The sequence below is a fragment of the Camelus bactrianus genome, chromosome 6 (assembly GCF_048773025.1).
Source record: "Camelus bactrianus isolate YW-2024 breed Bactrian camel chromosome 6, ASM4877302v1, whole genome shotgun sequence".
In the NCBI taxonomy this organism is placed as follows: domain Eukaryota; kingdom Metazoa; phylum Chordata; class Mammalia; order Artiodactyla; family Camelidae; genus Camelus; species Camelus bactrianus.
In genome coordinates, this window is record NC_133544.1 from 66,435,493 (window position 1) to 66,454,465 (window position 18,973).

General features: G+C 42.9%; 1 protein-coding gene across 10 annotated transcripts in view; it reads right to left on the reverse strand.

Moving 5' to 3' along the window:
• RYR3 (ryanodine receptor 3) overlaps positions 1 to 18,973 on the reverse strand; it is a 500,053-nt gene that overhangs the window by 144,311 nt on the left and 336,769 nt on the right. For all 10 annotated transcript variants that reach the window (XM_045524185.2, XM_074365868.1, XM_045524186.2 and 7 more), the window contains exons 37-38: positions 15,415 to 15,517; positions 14,465 to 14,602 (exon numbers count right to left, since the gene is read on the reverse strand). In XM_045524185.2, coding sequence (XP_045380141.1) covers positions 14,465 to 14,602; positions 15,415 to 15,517 — 241 coding nt within the window. The remainder of the gene's footprint in view (positions 1 to 14,464; positions 14,603 to 15,414; positions 15,518 to 18,973) is intronic.

The window sequence follows — 18,973 nt, forward strand, 5'->3', positions numbered from 1 at the left end:
GTCTCCAAGACCCTTCAGGCAGTTTGCAAGGCCTGTTGTCTTTTCATAATAATTCCAAGATGTTCTTTGCCTTCTTCATTGTGGGGAGAGCTGCACTGATGGTGCAAAAGCAACAGTGGGTAAAACTGCTGGGGCCTGAGCATCAAACAAGTCAGCAGAACAGAGTGCTATGTTTTTTCTGCCACAAACCCAGCGCATTGCCCAGTGTCACAGGACAACCTCCCGAGCAAAATACAAAAATTACTAATTTTGTTAACAATAAACTCTTGAGTTAACATCTTCTTAATATCCTGCGTGACAAAACGGGAACCGTGCCTAAAGCACTTCTGATGTACATCAAAGGTCAGTGGTTTTCCAGAGGAAAAACACGTGTGCGATGGTTGTGACTGTTGTGAGCTAGACTAGCTGCTTATCTCGTGGAGTGACACTTTCATGAAAAGAGTGATACACAGACTGTGGTTAATCACACTTGAGTAACCGACAGACACTTTCTTAAGAATGAAAGAAGCCTGTCACGTGAAGGAAAACAGCTCACGGTGTCTGATGCCAAGTTTAAAATCTGAGCTTTCAAGTGCAAGCTCGAATTTGAGAAACTGTTTATCTGCCACTGTGAATTTGACAGCTTCCCAATACTTAACTTTTCTGATTAAACTGTTGATATTAACGAACGGGATTTTAAAAACATTTTGCAATAAGATGAGCCAACATTTGAAAGCACTACATAATTCGGTGAACTAGTAATTTCCCGGTGACCAATGCATGATGTTACAAAAACATCATGGGTAAAACAACCCATTTAACGTGCCGACAGATCCATGGATTATTAAATAACCAAATACAAAAATGTCTTTAATATGATTTCAGATTCGACACAGCAGTTAACTTTTGAGGAACTCGCTGAGTTTTGTCACCGTATCAAACAGCATCCACAATTATCTGGAAAGGCTACTAAAATACTCCTCCCCTTTCCAACTGTAGTATCTGTTGGAGGCCAACTTTCTTCCTATTCTTTAGCTAGATACAAGATTCTGACCGTCTTCTAAGTCAGACAGAGGAGATTTATAAAAATGCAAAGCAGTGTCACTCATCTTTTTTTTAATTTTGAAAAATTTCGTTGTTTCTCATAGAAGTATGATATTTAGGTAACATGTAATGGGTTTATTATTTTTACGATTTACTTATTCACTTACTGAAATACAGTTGATTTATAATATATTTGTTTCAAGTGTACAACATAGCAGTTCGATATTTTTGTAGATTATACTCCATTTAAGGTTATTATAAAATATTGGGTACATTCCCTGTGCTGTACAATATATCCTTGTAGCTTAATTTATACATAGTAGATCGTAACCGCCTACCTCTATCTTGACCTTCCTCCCCAGTAGTAACCACTAATTTGTTCTCTCTGAGTCTGCTTCTTTTCTGTGTTATTCACTCATTTGTTTTATTTTTTGGATTCCACATATAAGTGATAATATACAGTATTTGTCTTTCTCTGATTTATTTCACTAAGCATAATCGGGTTTATTATTGTTGTTATTATTATTATTATTTATAACGTTGTTTATTGCCTGTCTCCTCACTGTAATACAAGCTCCATGAAGGCAGGGTGCTTGGGTAGGCGCTCAGATAACATGCTGAGCGAGTGAAGGAACCTTTGGAATCAGTCAGGAATGCGCGCACCCTCTGGGACGCATGCGCAAACACGCTCAGTCGCCTGGGACGCTGCCAAGGACATTCTCAGACGCATGCACGCAGGTACACGCCCACACCCAGGCCCGCACATCGCCACAAGACACAAGCCCATAGCACTCCTAGCTCCCGCACAAGGCGCTTTCAGACTCGCACCCAGCAGTCCAGATTCCTGGGTTTATTATTTTCAAATAAATTGACAAATATTTTAAAAATTTCTCAGTTTTAACTTTGAATTCAGCTTTAAATGTGTAGTGCTATAGATAAAATCCACATAAACTAAAGCATCTTGGGATCCTTGGTAATTTTTAAGAGCACAAAGGGGTCTCGAGACCAAAAAGTTAGAGAGTCACCGATCTCTGTAAAAGGGCCTACATGAGGTGATGGCCGTGACCGGACAGCAAAGCTTTCCCTTTGGCTAAGATGAAACCCTGCTCCATTAGGCTGTGTGATTCTAATCAAGTGGCTGAGACCTGAGCCTTGAAAACTGCAGCTTAGGAAGCTTTCTCTGTTTGTTTCTGGATGGGAGGTAGATTAACTGTGATTATAAGAAGAGTCAGACAGCTCCCATTGAGCAATAAAGTGAAGATTAAAGAATCATTATTGCGAAAATTGAATCCTGGCAGTCAGCATGGGGCCCGGCCACTACTCATTCATCACCAGCGGGCTCCCCGCCAGCCTGAGGGGCCCTAAATGCTTCCCTCCTCCATTTGGGTTGAGGATCAGTCACCTTCAGTGAGAGCAAGGAGGGAGCCGGTATCTCTCAGGGCTCGGCTTTCTGCGGCCAGTATGATGGGGCGCAGAGAGAAAAGGGGAGCTGTGGGCTGCAGGGAGACATGAGCTGACCTGCCAGCAAAGACTTCACTCTCGTGAACACCAGAAACCAGGGCTGCCAACTCCAGAGGGCTTTGCCCTGGAGGCCACGTGTGTCTAGGCCTGGGGATACACCTCTCTCACTGTTTCTGCCTGTCCTCCTCTTGTGACAGCTCAGTTACCTCAAGCTGGTGTCACTCCTAAAGTAGTTTATTAATTCAACGATAATTTCTGTTAAGTGCCCAATTTTTTTATTTAAGTATAGTCAGTTACAATGTGTCAATTTCTGGTGTATAGCACAATGTCCCGGTCATGCATATATATATACATATATTTTCATACTCTTTTTCACTAAAGGTTATTACAAGATATTGTATATAGTTCCCTGTGCTATAGAGAAATTTGTTTAAATACCCAACATTGAGGAAAATACTCTATACGAAAATTATTTCAAGACACAGTGATCACCCACAGCAGCTAGCTGGGAAAACTAAATACACACATGTGAGGAAATAAACTGTAAAAGAATCGGTAAAACTGTGTTGCCTAAGACATTTAGAAAGATAAGACGATTCACATGAAGGGCCAACTTCTACTTTAAGACCAACATGGACATATTGGACCATATGTCCAGGAGAAATCAGAGAAGAGATCAGAGCTTCCTCTTTTACTTTTTTCCCCAATGAGTCCTTTACCTAAAGTTTTTTTGTGTGTGTTTCTAAAACAGGCCCCCATTTCAGGGAGACTAAAGAAGCAGGTAGGAAGAAGTTCTGTCATGTAGTTAACAGGGGCCTTCCATGGGAGACACGGCATGAGCTGACATAAAAGACATTCCAGCGGTTTGGAATGACATTTCCTTCAACAGCTGATCCACACAAGCAGTGCATGTAGTAAGTACTTTTTTTTCCCCCCGATATCCATGGGAGAAGGCTGACAATTTTGAAAGGATTTTCAAAAAAAAGCAAATGGAAGCAATCCTCCAGATACAGTCAAACCTCCTTCTTAACCAGAGACAGATATATCAAGAACAGTCACCACTAAATACTGATTTCATTTCTGCTGTCTTTCTAAGTTCATCTTTGGAAACGCTGCCCTATGATGACTCAAAACCCTTCAGTATTCATCAGAAACACACCTCCCGGAGGGGGCAAGGCTCTGGGAAAAAGGGAAAGGTGAGGTGGAGAGGTTAATGTCCCATTTGCTGTCACGTACAGCCCCTCTTAGTTTCCCACACACGCGCACACATGCCTAATTGCTCCACTCAGACCCTCCAGGTGATGAAACTGCTTCCACAGTCGGTTGCAATTGGAGGACTGATATCCACCGATTTACCCGTTTCGAGAAGGCCTTGTCAAGTGCACTAGATGGTTCAGCTCGTGGGATTTTTAAAAAGTGATAGTGCTCTTTTCAAAAAGGAAAAAAGAAAGCTATGGAACCAAGCACTTGTTTTTCTGATGAGAAATAAAAGTAAGTCCTATGAAGCAGAATGCCTTCAGGAAGCTAGACAGATACGTGGTTTCCTTGATGATTATAAATGGCTTCATTTACGAAATTATTAACATTCTGACTCACACTCCACTTTTGTAATTAGTGTAATTAGGGATAGTCCCATTTAGGCAATTATATCAAGTATATGATCTAGAAACCGCATTTTAAATGATTGTTCAGGCTAACCCTGAGTGGAAGCATTTCTAAGGTGCCGGATTGTTCAGGGAGACTTGATGACTGAGACACTCTAACAGAGCAGGGACTCCCTCACTACCTGATTTCTGGACTAGTGAGACAATCAACATGAGAAGAAAGGACTAGCGTGTCTTTAAATTAGAGCCAGGTTTAGTACATCAGTTTGGGAGCCCAGGTAGTATTTATTGGTAAGTTGTTTATTTCCTTCCACTTGTCACTCTGTAACCTGCTGTTGGACCTCGGAACCCCGAGCCCACCATTCTGTGCACCGTGCAAGAAAATTCTCTAGGGAGTCACCCATCTTGCTTGGTTTAACTCTTCTCTAAACGGTGTAACTACCAACTCTGCAATGCCAACTACAGTAAGAAGAAAGGTCATTTATTCTCACAGTGCAGGTTTACATTTTTAGGCTTCAGAGGCCTGGAAAGAATCTTTTCTTTTCATCTCTAAATTTAGACCACAGTCCAAGTGGCCACCATGCAACGGAGCACAGGCTTATTATCAAAGAACAGACGTTGGCCACTGGCAAAGCAAATCCCTGCAGCTTACAGATTCCAAACCTACGCTGGTGTGACATTTCTTTGAGTGTGCTCTTAAATCTGGGTCAGTTTGGAAGAAAAAAGTGTTCCAATTACACTGAGGAGAGGGAGCAGACAAAACCGCACTGTACTTAGCTGAAACTTAGAAAGCAATTTGTAATGCTCATCCCTACAATGGGAAAAGAAAAATAACTATCTGCCTCTAAATTGCATACATTTATTTTTAAATTCTAGGTGATTAAAAAGTCGGCTTGTGGTAAATGCTCTGGAGGCATAACAGGTGCGGAACAAGTCCGAGCAGAAAGAACAAGTGTCCTGTGACCCCTGCTTTCTTCCTCCCTGTGGGAGGCTGAACAGTGCGTCCCTCTCTCCCCTCCCACCAAGATGTTTAGCTCTGAATTCTCAGAACCTGTGAATGTGTTACCCTGCATGGCAAAGATACTTTGCATATGTGATTAAGCTAATGGTCCTGAGATGGGGTGATTACCCCAGATTATCTGGGTGGGCTTAATGTAATCAAAGGGGCTGTGTAAGAGGGAGGGGGTAGGGTCAGAATCAGAGGAGGACTTGTGATGACAGAAGCAGAGGTCGGACTGGTACCACAGCTGGAGGGGCCACCAGTCAAAAAACGCAGGAGGCCTTTGGAAGCTGGGAAGGGCAAGAAATGGATTCTTTCCAGAAGGACTGCGATGCTACCAATCCATTTTCAACCTGTGACCTCCATAGTTGGGCAATAATAAATTTATGTTGTTTCAAACCTCTAAGCTCGTGGCACTTTGTCCTAGCAGCAGCAGGAAACGAACCCACTCCCACGGATAGAAAGTCCTGGGTTGAGGAGATCGGACTCCTTTCCGGAAACTCCATGTCAGACTGGAGCACCTCAGCGAGCGAGGACCACGAAGTACCACAGAAGCCGGGACCTGGGCGACAGCCGGTTTCTAAGTTTTTGCTGAGGCAACTGGAGTCAATGACAGGGTTGCTGACACAAGCAAGGGCTGCGACGATCTGGCCCAGAGCTCGTGTCAGATCAGAACAACAATGAACGCAGGGAGCACCCACCACAGAACCGCTCCGCCCACTAGATGATGCACACACCTCGCAGACGGCATAACCTCTGGCTTCTGGAACACAGCTTCTCGGCCTCTCCTGTCCCTCTGTACATCAAGGGCAGAACTGCCTGCGTCTCAACACCACCCACCAAGTAAATGAAATATGCTCAAGATGACAGCCGTCAAGGCATCACGATCATTCCTGACCACAGAGCCGCACCCACTGACCCTCCTTCCTCCTCTCCGCTTTGGTACAGACACCTGCCTGTCTACCTTACGGCCCACGTTCCTCCGTGAACGCTGACCCAGCCCCACTCCAAAGGCGGGCTCCTGCTGACTGAGTCACCAGCACATTTTATTTTCTGGGTCACACTCATTGGTTCATGAGCTGGCCTGTGACCACGCTGTCCAATCAAAGGTGACGTCAGGATCCTTGCCTCAAACACCAGGGCAGAAGAGACTTCTCGCTGGTCCCTTGGACACTGTAGTGCGTGGATGTGAGGCCCGGGACTGCAGCCACCATGTTGCTGCCAGTCTGAGAGCAAAGCTGGCCCACAGACCGCGAAGACTGGGGAGAGTGAGCAGGGCCAAGGGATTAACGCAACCCAGGGGCCGGCTCCATCTCCACATCTCCAGGTACACCAGTTAACAAAGTTCCTTACCAGCTACTCTATCTGGGTTGGGTTTTCCCTTATTTTTTTTTGCTGAAAGCATCTGAAACGATAAACATGGGGGTCAAGTTCTTATGTATGACGGATACTTTACATGTTCACTTTGGAAGCTGAGAAGTATACAGACATCTAAGTACCAGAACCTTCAACTGAGCACCGCTTTATTGAACTCGTGTACTCCCCTCCCCTACCCCATGAGGCAGGAACTATTCTTATTCTTTTCACAGACAAGGAAACTGAAACATACAGAGGTCACAGAAACTTACCTAACATAACTAGTAAACGGCAGAGCCAGGATCCAAAGCTTGGCTACTAGAATCTGAACTCACCTACTTCACCATCTTAGAGCTGCTTACTTTCAGTAGCTTCATAAAATTCAGAAAAAGAGTTATCTTTATTAATGCTTTACATTTATATTATACTGCTTAGATGCTTTCTTAATAAACTCTGAAATGGATTCAGAAATAAATCCTGAAATCATAAAGCTTTAGCTCTTTTTCTAACTGACTCTCAGCTCGGTCGATGATTCACTTTCCTGGAGCCTTGATTTCTTCACCAATAAAATGAAGTGAGCAATAAAAAATTCATGTGGAAGAAAATGAATGTGAGTGTGTTTTAGTGATTGGAGTGCAGGGTACTTTGTTCCAGCTCAGCCTGTGTGACCTTGGTCAAGTTGCTTTACCTCTCTGTGTCTCTGTTCATTTCTATAAAGTCAAGTCACTTGTGGCTTAATATTCTAGGATTCTATGCCTGTCTGACCCACTGAGCTCTTGAAAGGGATGTACTAGTTTATTAAAATGGTGAATGAACGCCTGTGGCTTCGTCGGGTTAAACTGATAAGCACCAAGAATTTTACTACTGCATTTGAATGCCAACCGGCCCCGTCACGATGTTACCCAGCTTACTTTTACTAATAGTAAAACCTGAGATTGAGGCAATAAAGCCTTAAAATGCCAGCAGTTACTGACCATGGTGAGGAAATGGCCATTATCAAAGCATCACTGCACACGGCTAATCACTTACATCGAGGAGATGGGCTGTGGCAATGTGATGGCATCTCTGATGACTGTCCTGATTGCTGGCAGAGAAGGAGCCCTGCCTGTGTCAGGGGTCACGTGGCACAATAACACCATCTAGATTTAGCTGGAAGATTTACTGGGCAAAGTCTCATGTCCTCTGTGCTCTGTGCTATAGAGCCTCCTCTGGGCTGAAAGTCTGGTCTATGTTACAAAGTGGCCAAATACCCACGAGTTCTCAGCAAAGAGGGAGATTTGGAAAATTCATCCTGCAGCTTTCTCTGAGCTTTCCCGGGCCTCTCTGGTCCCTGTGGTACAGTTGCTACTTCTGCTTCATTTCAGCAGAACAAGGATGCTGTTGGGATCACTGAGAACACGGTTATGAGGCTATGAAAACCTGCAAGGAAAAGCCTGCAAAGACTACCAGGCATCGTTCCTGGGTGACAAGAAAGAATCACTTTGTTTACAACGTGTCATCAGGGCTCAATGAACAGGCACTGGCTGTCAGACCCGAGGCATGCGCTGTGCTGGGCCCACCCCCGGCTCTATATTTAACTCAGTGATCAGCTGAACATCTAAGAACGCACCCAGCTCTTGTTCATCTCAGCTCTATGTTTAATTTTTTGTACCTGAACACTTGTTTTCTATTTGGCTTCACTGACTGGAGAATAAGGGTCAAAGTCCAACTGCTTGCTAAAATATTCTACGTCTCATTACAACAGGAGTAGCCGACATTTACTAAGAGCTCCCTGTGTGTCAGGCCCTGTGCTAAATGCTGCACCTGAGTTATCATTTAACTCTTATGTGACCACATAAGAATAGGAAAGACACATGTGGCAGGAACCACGTTTCTCTAACCACGATGGCCACTGTTAAATGAATCGTCACTCTTTTTTTTTATTTTGGCCAAGAAACACTTCAACTTTTTTGTTTGTTTCCATATTCTTTTTCATCATAGGTTACTACAAGATATTGAACATAGTTCCCTGTGTTGTACAGAAGAAACTTGTTGTTAATCTATTTTATATATAGTAGTTAGTATCTGCAAATATCGAACTTCCAATTTATCCCTTCTCATTCCCTTTCCTCCCCAGTAACCATAAGTTTGTTCTTTATGCCTGTGAGCCTGTTTCTGTTTTGTAAACAAGTTCATTTGTAAGAAACACTTAGATTTGATAAATGGACCAAGGTTCCCGTAAGCAGGTGGTCTGCTGAGGCGGCGCTGGGGTGAGTGCCTTACAGGAGCCTCTGTGCACAGCTGGACCCCACACAGCGCCCAGTCCCCCTGGCCAGGCTGCCCTTGACCTTGGCACGCAGGGAAGCCCACGTGTGGACAGTCTCGTGATAGTTGGATATTTCTGCTCAATCCAGTATGCTCCCTGGGTGGTTTTCTACCTGGGCCAGAGCCTCCCCACCTGTAAAGGCAGAGACAAGCACGGAAGCAGACAGCTTCACCCCCAGGCTGTTTCCCCAGCCAGCCGGACACCCCCTCCCGTCAGGCAGCCCCGCAAACCACCCGGGAGACTGCACTTCTGCATGGTGCCCAGGCCGCCAGCCCAGCCCGTCTCTGTGGCCTCCTGGGCCTCATCCATCACATGGAGATAATTAGCCTGTTGTTTTTGAAATCAGTCAACCAGCCTCATAATCACTTTTTCAGAAACACTCAGGCGATTAAATGACCGATAATGACAAGGGGGAAAGAGCAGGGAGAGAACAGATGACGGCTGTGGAAGTGTTAGGGAGGGAAACGCCGGAAATGAAGACGGAGCCGCGACACGCAGCAAAGGACTCCGCGATGGGAGGCCTCTGGCTTTCCTCTGTTGGGAAAGTCATCACATTGCTTTTTATTTTTGTTTCTATATCTGTTCAGGGTGGAGAATAAACAAGCTACTGCCCAGCATCCTTGGTATCTGCTTCCTTATCTCCCCTCCGATCCCTGCAGCGCCCCCGCCTGGGCGTCTGTGTATAGTTCTGAAGGCGCACGGGTCCTGGCTGTAGTGCACGATTCCAACCTCCGTCTCTTTTTCACTTGTTGCAAGAACTTTGTCCAAATTATCTGGCTTCTCCCAGGCTTAGCTGCCTAGTGTACAAAACGGAAACCTGGTGGTCACTCTATCTGGTTGCTGGCTGTGGGGATAAACTCAGATGAGGTAAAAATCAGGTTCTAGCAGAGAACCTGGCACAAAGTGGGGGCTCAATCAATGGTAGCTTTGCTCTCTCCTGACAACCAGACTCTCTTCTCTGTCACTAAAACACAGGCTGACACAGGCTACCCCAAGGGTGGGCCTGACACAGACTGATAACATAGATTCAGAACACCTTAATTCTTTCTGCATTTAACCATATACAGATGTATACACACATGCAAACATACAGGGTCCAGGGATTAGGACGTGGGCATCTGTGGGATCAGTCTTGCCCACCACACCACCCTTATTCAAGTCCTCAGAACCTCTCATCCAGGGTCCTGCAGTGATGTTCCAGTGGACCTCCATATATTCAATGTCTCCTCGCTACAGCCCTTTGGATTGTTTCCTTGCTAAAACAGATTGACCAGTGCTTAATACAGTGCCTCAGGTATGGCAGGTGATCAACATTTTCACAGTCCAAAATACTTAAAATCAATATTCACTCTGCGCTAGGCACACTTCAAAGCACTGTGTACATATTAACTAATTTCATCATTGCATCAACATAATGAACTGAGTATTAATGCTATGTCCATTTTACAAATGTGAAAACTGAGGCACCGAGATGCTGGCACACGCTTAGTCTCCCGGCTATTCTGTGGCAGAGCAAGAATTTAAGACCAGGCAGCCTGACTCCAGAGCCTGGTGCTTGTAACTACCTCACTATTATTGAGTAAAAGAATAATTTGGTCCTCCAAAACTGTTCATAGCCATTGCTATGATGTTGTCACATAAATAATAAGGATAGAAATTGGACTCAGGTGGACAAAGGTTTGAATTTTTTATGCTACCACTGTGTGACTCTGGAAAGTGACCTAATCTGTCTTTGCTTCAGTTTCTTCAGCGGTAAAATAAGAAAAAAATTGTCTACTGAAGATAAATATATTTTTTCTACTGAACATTTTCATGAGAAAGGTAATACAGAAGGGCTTAAGACAATGCTCAGAACGCAGTGCGTACCATGTACATGTTAACCCCGCCCTCCCCACAACTATAAGGCCAAGTAGTATAAAACACATGGCTATAATAGCAGGTCACATGCTAAGACTGAAGGCAGTTTAACCACTGGATTCTTCAAGACACTGTTCTAATACCACCCTACCTTTCCACTCTAGCCCATTTTATTCCTCTTCTGACTCAGCCAATCTCAACTCATTACCACTCTTGGAAAATATTTTTCACCTCTGGGCTTTGTTGAAGTAACTCCTTTCATCAAATATGCCTTTCCCTTATATATCTCCCCATCTACACTCTTTGTGGATGCTTTTCCAATGCCCTCCTCTGGCCACCTACTGTATTTTATCTCAACTTCTTTATAGCACATCCGACCTCATGATTATACTGCGTTGCCAGCCCATATCCATCTCCTCCTTTGTCTATAAGGTCCTCATTTTCTTCATCTTTGTGAGCCTCACATGACTAACATGAGGTCAAAAAGACTTAACGCCGATGGGCTGAATGTGGAAACAAGTAAGATACAGTCCTAGTACTATGTCCCGGGAAGAAAGCAAACAAGTAAACAGATACCCTACCTAAGGTGGAAAGCCACACGTGCCCTGTTAGAAATTTCACAATATGGCAGGAGTAAGGGGGGACGGAGAATGAGGTTGAACGAAAGGCTTCGTGGAGGAGGTGTCCTTGTGTATATGTCTTGGGGAGAGGCTTTTCGGAGAGAATTTAAAGAGGCTTAGAAATATTGCTTGAGTGTCACAGATAAAACTTGGGCTAAGTTATCTTACTTCCTGTGTGAGTATTTGTGTTGGGGCCCAGGATTTATTTTGGTGTACAGTAGACTTTTCCCCCTTGTCAGCATGAGAAAATGCTGCAGCATTTAGGTGGGGGAGAATTTTGACCTAGGGCTCTTAGGTTATTCCGGGATTGGGTAAGAGCTGATACAAGTAGCAGCTTTCTTTGCAAAGAGAAGATGATGAAAAAAAAAAACCTGCTGTGGGAAAAGCACTTGGTGAATGACATAGGTCAGAAATGCACCGACTCTGAGCTGTGAAGTGACAGGTGATGTTTTTGCTTTGTTAACTTCAGACTTTAGCAGAAAGAGGTGGTTGGCCTCTTCTGGAGAAATAACTCCGTGGCTACAGATTTATATCCCAGGAAACTCTACGTAAATTGTCGTGTGTGAGAGGCACTGGCCTTGAGCCAACCGGCAAAAGATTTTCTAGGGAAGTTGCTGGATCGGGATATTGAAAAGAAATGTGACTTTGCATGGTGGGCTGCTAAGAGATTTTTTTTTTAACTTCTTCATTATCATACAATCATTTGGTAAGACTGTAACAACTTCCATCACAATATGGCTTAGAAATACTTTGGGCAAATCCCTGCAACACTGACCCAGCTAGCAGGACTCTTATGGGTTCCAGAACACTGCTGCTTCCTCTTTTCTAAAAGTTGAGGTTCCTCCTGCAGGTGATCTAGCCAACATCAGCTGCTCATAGAGGAGAACCTGCACCACCTACCGTGAAAACTAAGTCCAGATCTTTGGCTGGGTGAAAGATGTTAAAATTTTGACTTCTATTGGGTTCATATTTCCTACATATTAACAATGAGTCACAGCAGTGAGCTACCTCACAGATGCAGTAAGCGAGATAAAAAGATGATGGTTTTAAGAAGCCATTCTATATGTCACACTTGGATTGGGGGTTCATGATATATATGCTGATAAATTCTTTGGCAAGCTTCATGGGACAATGGAAAGAGTGTGGGATCAGAGTCAGAAAACCTCAACCAAGTCACAGCTTTATTCATCTTGACTACCTTGGGCTGTTGACATCCAATCATCCGAAAATTTTTCTGGAACCACACAAAGGTGGAGAGAATAAGTGAACGAACAAGTCTCCCTTAACTCTTTCCAGTCCTATTTTCATTAACTATACAATTAAGGAGTGAAAAAGACTAACAGCAGTAAACGAATGTATATGAAGTATTTGGTAAGTTGTCAATTCACTATAGCACGCCGTTCCCATTGCCTATACTTTTACTATGTCATCAAATGCAAGGGTAAGAGAAATGGCATGCAGTGACAGGGACAAAATTACCAATACTTTAAAGGACTGGAAACCTTTATGGCCACTGGCTATGTATTCAGAAATATCATTTCCATTTGATCAAGTTAAAAATGATTTTGGGGGTACGGCAGTTAAACCATTCTCAAGGTTTTCCCTTAAAATGTCAGCCCGGAGTGACAAGCTTTATGTCTCTGGAAGGTTTGGCAGGGAGCTCCCATGCTGACCACCAGACATGCTTGGCCACCTTCTATTTCTGTTTCTGGGACTCCAGGACAGAAGACTTAAGACACGAAGCTTGAACCTCTCATAATTCTGCTTGTGGAAGGGAAGCAGTGTGGGGTGAACCGTGAAGTCTCATGCTGCGGAGGCCTTTCCGGTTTCCTTGCACATCCTGCCAGAACAGACAGAACATGGTCTTTCTACCTGAGACCAGGGGTAGCAACACTAAAGACTGCAATCCTCGGAGCCTGGAGACCATCCTTAGAGTTCGGGAGACTTCACAGCGCCAGGTGATTTCACCTGACCGACTCCATTCACCTAACACGAAGCAGTCACCTTGTAGGACTTGTATGGTTGCGACATACTGTGTTGGAAAGAAGCATCTACTTTTCAAAACAGACACTCCGCTGGTAATATGCGGCAGCTCAGTCTATTTTTAGTTCTGCTTCAGCAGTAACCACAAAGGGAGTCTCAACTCACTTATTCAGACCTTTGAAACCTGCTGGCATGTCCTCACCAAAGACCTCCCCTCCCCCGCTCCACGGTGACAATCAGGACTGATCAAGGGTTTTCAGTGCGACTGCTGCCAAGTACCCCATACACTCTTCCAGAGGCTTCTACACTTCTGCTGATAAATGGAGAGGATTCTTTCCCTTCAGAGATAGTCTGACAAAGATGGAAGGTCAGTATAAAGGGCAATAAGATGTATGAACCCCAAAGTAGTATTTTCAGACAAACCGATCTTATCTTGACAGTCTCCTGCTCCAGTCTATAACTTGAAAGCATGTTCTAAGATGGATAGGACCAGGGAACAAGACAAAAAGCAACCATATTAAACCTGGGAAATTCCTTCTTCTTTAGATAAGTAAAACATTTGCAGAATCTGGTACTATAGAGTAGACTGATTATGATATGCAACCTTCCTCTTGAAAGTTCATGGTTTACGGACTGCCCTGCAGAACTAATCGTGATCTTGTTTCGACATGGGTTGAAATGGTAGGAATCATCTGTACTATAAAGACCAGAGAAATGAATTTGGACATTTGGGAATATTGAAAAATAGAAGGTCCAAGTTCGCTAGGATGGTATGTTAGGAAAATCATAGCCAAAACCCGAAAATAACCCCATCCGAAATTCCACATCCTATTCCTTTTGCTTCTCCCTTTTATTATTACATTGTTTCCTCACTGGGGCAGTTTTCAATGCTGCGGAACCGCAAACAAAAGTGACAGAAACAACAATGGTTAGAAGAGGAAGAATAGGAAAACATACGAGAGAGAAGAACAGAAATCTGTTTTCAGGCATTTTAAAGCGGACAGACAAGGGCAGGTGCACCTAGCCATCTATCCCTTTTGGAAGACTCTGAAAGTTCCCTAAGTCAGGAGACAAGCATAGCCCCAGACATGCAGCAAGAAGTACCACCGCTTATAACAGAATGCCCGGATGCTTCTTTGGACCCCAGCAGCTCTTCTCTATCCCACACTATTGGTTAGAAAGCCCATTACCTTAATTTAGTCTTAGAAGAGCCCCAGGCTGGCAAGTACTGTGACTGAAAGGCACTGTCACTTACTAGGGCTTCTCTCCTCTTCCTCCGTTGGCTGCTCCTTCTCCGGCTTGGGAAGGCCTTTGATTTTATACACCAGGGCACGGAATCTTCCTGTCCAGGAGGCGTCTTCCTCCTCTTCTTCCTCTTCCTCCAGGGGAACCCCTAGGAAGTCACAGAACAGAGTGACCACCTCAAACAGTGCATGAAACCACCATGTGATTCAAAGCCCAGAAAAACACTGCTTTCCACCCTTTGGAACTTTCTAAAGACACTATAGGCAGCCTCCCATAAATATTCATCTACATGATATCTTTGAGTTCTTAAAAAAGATGATTTCTTGATTATAAGAACATCAAGTAATTTCAATCTCAAGACTTAACTTTTCCTAACCTATACCCAAAATGGGCTCTAGAGTATCTGGAAAGAAAGAGTGAGTTACTTCAAATGAAAAGGTCACCTCTTATCCATGTATTACTCACACCAACCACCCATGTACCAGCAGCACAAATGCTGACAGCCACTTAAAACCAGCAGATTCGTACCAGAGCAGGGACAGCTGGCTTAGAATCCTGAAGGGCAGACATGACCATACTCGTACCACTGCAGAAGCTAAGGAGCCAAGGGGATCAGAATCTTGACTCGGCTGAGAGCAAAGTCCCAACCACTTAACTTTAAGTAAACTGGCCAACGTTTATATAAAGATCAGTTCTTTTCTTTCCTTCTTCAGAGACCCAGTTCCCTCTCTTAGATCTGAGCAAAATCTCTTCTAGGTAGAAGGCATTTCAATCATATATTATGCCAGGATTTTTATGTCTTGCCCTCCTCTGACCCAAATAGTTTGGAAAGAACCATTTCTTAGACAATTTGTATTGTAATTTTAAATAGAGAACTAACTTCACAACTCCCTACTAACTTCTAACAAAGGAATCGTGAACAGACCTGTCTTTGATAAAGCTCTTCTCTCAGAAGCTCACCACAGTGAATGAGAAGGTCCTCGTGGAAGTCATAGAGCTCCTCCCGGATCTCCTCTGGGCACGGGCAGTTCTCCCCGAGTTGAAAGTTAAGAAGCATGTTGATCTTTGAGGGACAAAGAAGAACGGCTAGTTGGTTCTCAAGGTCTGTCCCAAGAACACAGATCCAACCTTAATCAGACACCTAACATTCTTTGCAAATTTTATTTAACTCAAAATTTTTTTTTTTTTTTGGTAAAGATGGCCAACCTTTAAAAGTAGCTTTCACTTTTTTTTCCTGATTATAAATGTAATTTGTTAATGACACAAAATTTGGAGAATACCTAAAGAAGAAAACTTACTGAGATTTCTCCAAAGATAACCACTGTTAATATCTGAGTTAGTATCTTTATGTATGCAGACTAAGATCATACTCTAGATAAACTTTTTTTTTAAATTATAGTCGGTTTACAATGCTTTGTCAATTTCTGGTGTACAGCCTAACAGTTCAGTCATTCATATACACACATACGTTCCTTTTCATACTCTTTTCCATTATAGGTTACTACCAGATATTGAATATAGTTCTCTGTGCTGTACAGTATGAACCTGTCATATACCTAATTTATATACAGTAGTTAGTATCTGTAAATCTTGAACTCCCAATTTATCCCTTCCTATTCCCTCTTCCCCCGGTAACCATAAGTTTGTTTTCTATGTCTGTGAGTCTGTTTTTATTTTGTAAATAAGTTCATTTCTGTCTTTTTTTGATTCCACATATGAGTGATAAACTTTTTTGAAATCCAATTTTTCGACTTAATTTATCTTGAGAATTTTCTTAACCTGACCTTCAGCAGGTGCACTGCATCTCATCATATGATTGAACAGTAATTTATGTAAAATTTATGTAAAATGAATGATCTGCTATGAAATATTTAAGTTGTTTTAATTTTTTATCCTGATAAGTAAAGTTGGTTGGAATTTCCTTTTACATAACTTTTGTTCACATCTCTGATCATTTTTGAAGGATAAACTCAGAGAAGCGAAACACCTGGATCAAAAGGTTTGCTCATTTTAGTGGCTTTTGATACAAATTGCCAAATTGCTCTCCAGAAGGCTCACAACAACTTGCATTATTACCAAATTTATACAAGAGTGTGTATTACTTTGCCATTTCCATTACGGTAATGAGAGTTAACCCATTTTCAAACATTTTCCAATTTAATGGGTAAAAAATGTCATATCCCTGTTGCTTTAATTTGCATTTAATTGGTGAATCTGAACTTAGTTTTTCCACACAGGACTGTTTTTATCTCATATTCTATAAACTTCCCAACCATGTTCTTCCTCCATTTTTTCTGTTGTGTGATTATCTTTTTAAAAATTAATTGGTGAGTGCTTTGTACATCTCTATATAGAGTATTAACTCCTCGTAGTATATACCCCAAATACATGTCCCAGGCTTTAGTGATGTTTAATTTTGTTTACAGAATTTTTTTTTGACACATAGGTTTTATGTTTAGCAATCAGTCAATCATCTTTTCTTTACACTTTTGTGTCAGAGATTCTTAACTGATTTTGTGCCATAGACCACTGTGACAGTCTGGTGAAACTCATAGAGATTTTTTCCTCAGATTCATACTTTAAATATCTAAAATAAAATATAGAAGATTATGAAGAGAAACAATTATACTGAAATCTAGTTACCAAGATCATAAAAAACAAATGCATGATATAGTGATATATGCTTATTTATTAACTCATTAAACAAAAAGCTGTAGTGGCAGCTCTCACATCCACTGTGATCTTGAACTCATGATGAATGTAAATGACATCAAGGGATTATGACCACTGTAATACGATATGAAAAGATATGCAATTTCTGTGGGTGACAAAGTCAAGTACTGGCTTTGCTGCCTACATCAAAAAAGGAAAGAAATGCTATCTGAGATTAATGAAAAGTTGGTAGAAATAAAGCTGTCATTCATCTCCCACTCAGATTCCCGGGTGTCTAAATCCTTCCACAGACCCATGACCCCAAGGCTAGTGAGTATCTGGAGGCGCTGAAGTAATGACTAGACGTAATCTTGTCCATGTTGCTGCCTCAGGCAGGGTAACCCAAACACCAGGCACAGGAGGATTCTCCCCTTCTGTTTAGGATTTCTAGGTTAAAAAAAATCTACAATCTCTTTTAGTACGTCATGAGCCTTATTTAATACTGTTAGGAAGATCCCTATTCAAAGCTCCTACTGCAAATCAATTTTTTTTGGAAGTAGTAGAGGTACTGTTTTTAATAAAATAATATTCATAAAGCCAGTTCAAAAAGTAATTTTTGTGGTCGTTCCACAATGTTAAATTATAGTATTATATTAACAACATACACGGATGAGTTGTTTATTAAATAAAAATAAGATCTGTAGATCTGGTTCCAGAATCAGCAGAGTTCATTTCTTACTCAGAGACATTTCCTGCAGTGGAACACTCAGGGAGCAGGTGCCTCACCAGCCTTCAGGGAGTAACACCCCAAGGGAGTGGGCTGGATTTGCTGCCGCAGGTCATCATACCCTTTAATGAGGTCCTTTTCAAAATGAAAGGCTTGCTGACCATGCTCGGCTAATGTGCCAACAGCCATTGGACTCATCTTTGTTCTACCTGCTTTTGTGTTGAATTACATCCTCCAAGTATTTTTTTTTTCCATCTCTCTGAATACTGTATGGAGATAGGGCTGAAACCTCTATTTTATCCTCAAAGTTTACAGAAGAATGAGGTAATTGTATCTGTGTTTTAAAATTCTAATTCCTATGCATCCTATTTTCCAAGTGATGCTGCATTGCTATGCCTTGAAATTAAAGGAAACCCTCCATATCTATGGGGAGGTTCCTTCCAGGAATGAGTGCTCTGGGCGGGGGGTGGGGGGTGGCAGATGGGACAGCCGAGTTTGGTAACAGTGTCCATTTCTAGACCAGCAGCATGAGCATCACCTGGCAACTTGCTAAACATGCCAGTTCTTAGGACTTACCCTGGACCTACTGAATTAGAAACCCTAGAGGGGGGACCAGCCATCTGTGTTTTATGGAACCTTTCAGGGATTCTGATGTCTGCTCAAGAATCCCTGGTGTAGCTCATTAGGGAAGGACTTCTTGAGACAGAGACTTCTGAAGTGGGTCTGAAATGACTGTTCAGAGGACTGTTGAGAAGGCTGAAGGAGGAAGTGATGGTAGGTGCTGAGGATGGCGGAAGAGAAGACAAGGAGGCAGAGAGGAGGGGAAAGGAAGGGTGGAGCCAGCCTGGCCCTTCCAGGAGCCAGGACCATGAGTTTTGTGTCTAGGAGGCCAGGGTTAGACGGACACCCCAGTCCAGGCTGGGTTAAGGAGACGCCCGAAAACAGGCATCTACTGGCTCACCGACGAAGGTGACACAACATGGCACGAGGCAAAGGCAGATACCTCGGACACTGAAACTAATGACAGCTTCTGTAATGTTTACTCCATGACAGGTTTCCCGCTAAGCGAGCTAGATGAATTATCTCTGGGGATTCTCACAAACATCACCCACACTTCTAGGCCTGAAGGAATTGAGACAG